A 6,411-nucleotide genomic window follows, 5' to 3' on the forward strand; every position below is an offset into this window, starting at 1 on the left:
CTAAGTTTATATTGTAGTCAAGAACAAAAAAAAACACAACAAATGTATTCAACCAATCTCAAACACACCAGCCCCTCCCCAAAAAAGACTATTTCAAGAATAAAAGAACCAATCAACACAGTACCTTCTTTGCACAAGGTAATATTCTAGGTCCTTTAGTAGATACAATAAAACAAGATCCTTGAACTGAAGGAATTGAGCAGAAAAGATAAAAATAAAAACATATAAAGCAGAAAAAATGAAAACATATAAGGTAAAAATACTAAGAACTAAATAGCAATAAAAAAAAGAGAAGAAAAAGAAAAAACAGTAACAGCATGTGTCTTTAGGCCTCAACACAAGCTATTCCTGGGAAAATCTGGCAGAGGGGCTGAAATACATACCTGCTGTCCAAATACTACAATGTCAAAATTCGTCCTTGCCACAAGAAGCAGACTGGATTATCAGATAGTGGCTATGATCGTAAACAAGGAACATCCAAAGTGTCTGTGTTCCTTTCATAAAGATAAGCTACACATCCACACTGAAGGAGAAAAGTATATTAAATGCTCAGCTTAGGGCTTCTTTGTTTAGAAAACCTGGTTGCTTGCTTACTCTTTTGTTATATGTATCTCCCTGAAAAAACTGATGAAAATTCATCTCTCTGTATTGCCTCATAAGATGTCAGGAAGCTGAAATAGAAGGTCATTGTGGGCCCACGATTTTATCCCAGGAAATACGCTAATACTGGGTCCTATATATCCTTCTGCACTTAGTACTATTTAGTTATTCCCCACAAAGGCTCAGTTGTGGACAAATTCATTTCTGTGTCCACATCAACAGTCAAGCACATTAGGTCAGTCCAAACCAGTTAGATTATTAAAATCTCCCCTCTTTGGGATTCTTCAGTATATCTGACCCCTTCACTACTAAACAAAAACTCACGTAACTGCCCCCTCAGTTAATTTTTTTTAAAGCTTCCAGTTGAAAAGTTTCCATGAAAGAGACAAGAAACCCATATTTTAGATACCTTGACTCCAAACTTCCAGTTCTCAAAATTCTGTTATTTCTTACTGGGCTCTCTTTTGATCTCACACCAGCAGATGAATCTCCCGCCTCAAAAAATTACAGCCCACAATTTACTAACGTCAAGAATTTCCTTTTATACAATAAATGCTTGTTCCCACCCTTTTCTGTGAGGAAAAGGGTTTCACGTCATCACCCAAGTTGGAGTGCAATGGCATAATGATAGTTCTCTGTAGCTGAAAACTCCTGGGCTCAAGCGATCCTCCCACCTCAGCCTCCTGAGTGGATGGCACTATAGCCATAAGCCACCATGCCCACTCGCTAGCCCTTATTTATCAATTCTGTTAAGTTGGGAAATCTGTGAAACTCATTAACTTTTAAAAGTAGGTTAAAAACGCAGCCTTAGTGGGGGTAAAACCTTCTGGCAAAAGTAAAAATTAATGATAAAATTCAGCCTTGACCAATTATTTGATAGAAAAACAAAGGTAGCTTGTGAAGATTGTATTTCAGTTATCAGCTACGGATTAAAAAGAAAAACACACCAACTTACCAACAACAAATGCTCCTCTTTCTGCAAAAGCCAGGGCATAGGCTTGGCCCAATCCTAATCAAAAACAAAATAATCAGAAAGTTGAAGAAATGTCAGCATAGTTTTTTTGGTCCACTCAACTCAATCCCCATTTAAAAAACTGGTGAGCAATTAATTATGTTTTAATGGTATTCTCAACCTATCCTACCACTGGTACTCTCAACCTAACCACTCTCTTCTGCTTGCAGAGGTTGGAAAACTTAAAACTGTGTTTTTCCTATTCTACTACCATTTCCTACCATTTTACTTAGCTGCTAGGATGCTGTGGATTGGGTTCCACCATCTGATGCATCTGCATAAAATTTAGAAGGTGGAAGTGAGACAGAGGCCACCTTACTGAGAGTTCTAGCTGTTGCTGTTAAGAAGTTAATTTTCTTGAAAGTTCCTCCGCATTAAAAAACAATGACTATAGAGGCAACTTCTTCATTCAGCTCCCTAATCCCCAGATGGTAGCTTCCATACTTCAGGTCCCTAGTGCCATTGCTACCTGGGCTGTGGCACAGCTCCAGTTTCAGCCTCAGAGGTATTGCCTCCTCTAATAGATCAATTTCCTATTGATGCAGAAGTTATTCTAAGACCTCTCTAAAACCTAATTGTCTATATTGAATCCTTTACTGCTTAAAATATCTAGTGGTTTCTGTATCCTGCCCTGAAACCTTGACTACACAGTCATCAAACACAAAAAATATTTCTGACTCAAAGCTATAAGGTATAAGTTTACATAGCCAAAAAGAAATAAAACTGTGGCATATACCTGTACCCCAAGCTACTTGGGAAGCTGCGGTAGAATTGCTTGAAATGGGTAGGTGGATGTTGCAGTCAGCCAAGATTGTGCCACTACACTCCAACCTTGGCAATACAGTGAGACTTCTTCTCAAACAAACAAACAAACAAACAAAAAGAACTAAAAACACAGAGTTTTCCTAAACTAGAAAATATCATCAAATAACTTATTTTAGAATTTAATCCAAGCAGAAGGATCGCTTGAGGCCAGGAGTTTAAGACCAGCCTGAGCAACAAAGCAAGATTCCATCTCTAGAAAACATTTAAAAATTAGCTGGGCATGATGGCACACACATAGAGTCCTAGCTAGGCAGGAGGCTGATGCAAAAGGATCACTTGAGCCCAAGAGTTCAAGGTTACAGTGAGCCATGATCGGGTCACCGCCCTCCAGCCTGGGTTACTGCACTCCAGCCTGGGTTACAGAGTACAACATTTTCTCTGAAAAAAAAAAAAAAAATTAATCCACACTGAACGAGTAAGAGAGAATTTAACCAGTTTATGAACAGCAGGTGCTAAGTTCATAACTGTCTAGTCACAACTCATTGTTTCACAAAATCAATTTTGTGGGTTGCAATTAAAATTTATAAATAAAACAGAATAGAAAATAAATTTCAGGATACAATGCAAGTACTACATATTGTATCATAAACTGGTTTTAAATACAGATGTGTGGGCATGTGTAAGTGTACTGAGTCCTGGTGTAAAATGCACTGCATACCATGTGTAAGTATGCTAACGGCATCATAATAAACAGTCCCTATTCTTGAATGGTTTTCAGATATAGCCCCTGAAAAGGAAAGTCCCCTTAGCAATGGCAAAAACTTCTCAGAATGTAATCCCTGGACCTTCTGCATGAAAATTATCCGAGAACTGTTAGGAAAGATTAAAAACACCAACCGTTTTAAAACACATTATTTCCATCAAAAGCAAAGTATAAACAAAACGTTTTCCTAAAAATATTTAGAAGGTATGAGTACACCCAAATACATCGAGATATAACCAGACAGCTATGAGTATAAAATACTTGGCTATTAATAAATACTAAAAGCGTTTCGTGAAAAGCAGCATAAGAATCCACTTTATCAACAGAGATATGAAAGTACATAGGAATTAACTGGCAGAATTCCACAGTTTGTAACGTTTAATATATAACTCAAATGATTTATGCATTAGGCCCTTTCCAGGTATATGGCACTACCATATCAAAGGTGCATATGTCAAGGTCCCTGCACTTGGAGGTCACAGAGGTGAGAAACTAGTGTAAAATCTCACTGCACAGCATCCATGTGGGTATGAGTAGTTTTAGTTTTTTGTCCTTTAAAAATGTTATTTTACAGAACAATTTTCCATTTTGCCGCTCCTGAAATACAGGAAACTTTCCCACTGGCTGGACCACTTGGGAAGTCTCTGCTTTCCAGTTCCTCAATGTCCCTCCACATTGTACTCCCATTTTCTTTCTCCATCATACGCCTGACCTCTGTCCGCATTTGAGTTTACAACCCTTGCCAAGACTCCAACTTCGAGCACAAACTCCAACGGGGAGGGCTCTTATCAGACGCCCTCTTTTAAAAATGCCCTCTCAAGAACTTAAAATCGTGTGACAGAGAGAAACCAACACTGAACGACTGACTTTTCAGGAGCTGAGGCGAATTACAGCCCCCGCCCCTCGCGGCTTTCCAGTCCTTTAAAAGACTATGCAAAGATCTAAGAGAGTTAATTGCAGGAAAAGTAACGATCAATGCCCACAGACAAGAGTCCGGAAGAACTTTCACCCAGTTTTGCAACCAGTACCCCAGCCTGGCCTCTCCACTTGGGACGCCTACACCGGGGTGCTGTACCTGCCTGAGCGACCGGGTGTTTCGGGCTTTTTCCTCCTCAGCTGATTCGGTGCCTCAACAACAGCCATTCTCCTCCCCACCACCACCACCCGGTGCAGCCGCTCGGTCCCCAAGCCTCCCAGTCACCACCGCCAATAGCCCCGGCGCCGGCACCTCAGCTGCGGCTGCGCTCGTATCCCCCGGGCCCGCAAAGGGCGGCCAGCAGCCCTTGGGAGAGCAAAGCTGGCCGCCTCCAACCTTCGCATGCTCACCTCCCCCCGCGCCGGTGACCAGCACCACCCGCCCGTCGAACCTCAGCGGTGAGCCCATGAATAAGGCCTGCAGCGATACACACACAAGTAGAGCCGCTGGGCTCCGACTGCCGGACAGAAGGAGTGGGGGAGTGGCAGGGGCGGACGAGGGTGAGTGACCTGCAAATTTCTGGAAGGAAGACGGCCGCCGTATTTTCCAAGTGCGCCTGCGCATGGCTCCCTTGGAATCCTGGGAAACGTAGTTCAGAGTGACTCCACTCGCTGGACGGTCCTGCCAAAGAGTCTGGGCTTGAAAGGACCGTTTCTGTGGCTGGAAGCAGTAGGAGTTGCTAGGACCTGTGACCTACTCACCTATCGTTTCGTCATCCACTCAATAAACGTTTTCTGAGTTTAGTTGCTGGCCTGGAGAAATGCATGCGACCCCTATCCTTAAGGGGCTTCCAGAGATAGACCCCGGGAAGGAAAGTCCCCCTTAGCTATGGTAGATTTATCAGCGTAATCCCTACACTTCCTACATGACAAACCTCAGGGAACTATCAAAATGCAGCAGAGGGAACTGGACCCCCACTGCTGACCTACCAAAACAGAATCTGAGGGGACAAAAACATTTTGACAAGTGTTCCTAAATGATCTTGCATTTGTACTTTGAGAATAAATATCTACTGGGTTTTGATAGGGCCCTCTTTAGCTACTCAAAGTCAGATGGTAAATTTTCAATAACGGTGCAGTTTAAGACTTGTGACAAATGTGTGTACGTATGCTAATGGTGTCAAAATAAACAGGTCCTATCCCCACTAGGGAGAAAGAGAAAAAACTTTCTGAAGGAGGTGAAGCAGGACCTAAAGCGGTGGCTCCCGCAAAGAAAGAAGGGCATTGCAGGCAGCACAAACACTAGCTAGGTTTGGGGAGAAAGAGGGTGAAGCTGCAAAAGTAAGCAAAGTCAGCAAGACCACGTTTAGATGTTTAAATTTTGTGCCGAAAATGGTTTTAAGTAGGATTACTCCAGAGGGTGATCAGAACACATTTACATTATGGAAAGATCACTTTGCCCATTATTCCCTCCATTGATTGGAGGTGGGCAAGGAAAAGAGGGAATTATGGCAGCTAGAAAAAGGCAGAGGAAATGTTGAAGAAGGAAAATGTTGAGTTATATTGTATTTGGAAATGGAACTGATTTCCAAAAACAGGAGGTGGGGAAATTCTGAACAGAAGAGGGCAGGTTCCCAGCTCCACCCTCAAGCCTGGATCGATGGCCCAAAGTGAGAACAGGCATCCCTGTTTTCCCTCTTGACTGTTGCCTTTCCTAAAACCACCTATGGCCTCCCAGCCCCAGATCATTTGCCCGTAAAAACTCCTGGCTCCACTGGCAGAGAGGAGAGGAGAGAAGAAACAGCTTCACTTCAGAGATATGGCCTGAAGGTGTTGCTCCTGGGGAAGATCACCTTCCCACTCCATCCCCTTTACGGCTCCCCTTCCCACTGAGAGCTACTCTCATCAGCAATAAAATCCTCTGCGTTCACCATTCTTCAATTTGTTCCTGTCACCTGATTTTTCCTGGATGCCAAACAAGAGCTTGGGTGCCACAGGTGTGACACTAAAGACTGTCACACTGACCCTCTGCTGCACTGGCAGAGAGCAACTGCCTCACACCAGAAAACAGAGGGCCCACTGAGCTATTTAACATTTAAGCCATCAGTGGATGGCAAAGCTAAAAGAGCACTGTATCGCACACCCTCTGCGGCTTCAGGGGTCGCAGGTACCCCCCCCAGACACTGCCAAGGGCCACACAGTTTTGCTCCTGCACACACTGGCCCTGGCTCCTGCACCCACTCACCTGTGCTCCCCCTCCATGAGGCAGCAGGACCCAGCGAGTGGAGTCTGCCCCTGCCAGCACCAAAGCAGCCTGCTAGTTCTAGAACCCGTGCACTCCAGTTCCTGTATCCAC

At 43.5% G+C, this 6,411-nt stretch overlaps 1 protein-coding gene across 5 annotated transcripts in view; it reads right to left on the reverse strand.

Annotated features, from left to right (window-relative positions):
- Window positions 1-4,664, reverse strand: part of HSD17B4 (hydroxysteroid 17-beta dehydrogenase 4) — a 92,551-nt gene extending 87,887 nt beyond the window's left edge. For 2 of the 5 annotated variants that reach the window (XM_008991633.5, XM_035291032.3), the window contains exons 1-2: window positions 4,626-4,664; window positions 1,556-1,609 (exon numbers count right to left, since the gene is read on the reverse strand). Coding sequence is in view for 2 of the 5 variants with exons in the window: in XM_002744721.6 (XP_002744767.1) it covers window positions 1,556-1,609; window positions 4,467-4,524 (112 nt within the window). In the remaining 3 variants the exon portion in view is untranslated. Of the gene's footprint in view, window positions 1-1,555; window positions 1,610-4,466 lie in introns of all 5 variants that reach the window. The other 3 variants (XM_002744721.6, XM_017969723.4, XM_008991634.5) reach the window with 2 other exon arrangements.
- Window positions 4,665-6,411: the final 1,747 nt, after the last annotated feature.

Source organism: Callithrix jacchus, chromosome 2 (assembly GCF_049354715.1).
Source record: "Callithrix jacchus isolate 240 chromosome 2, calJac240_pri, whole genome shotgun sequence".
Lineage (NCBI taxonomy): Eukaryota > Metazoa > Chordata > Mammalia > Primates > Cebidae > Callithrix > Callithrix jacchus.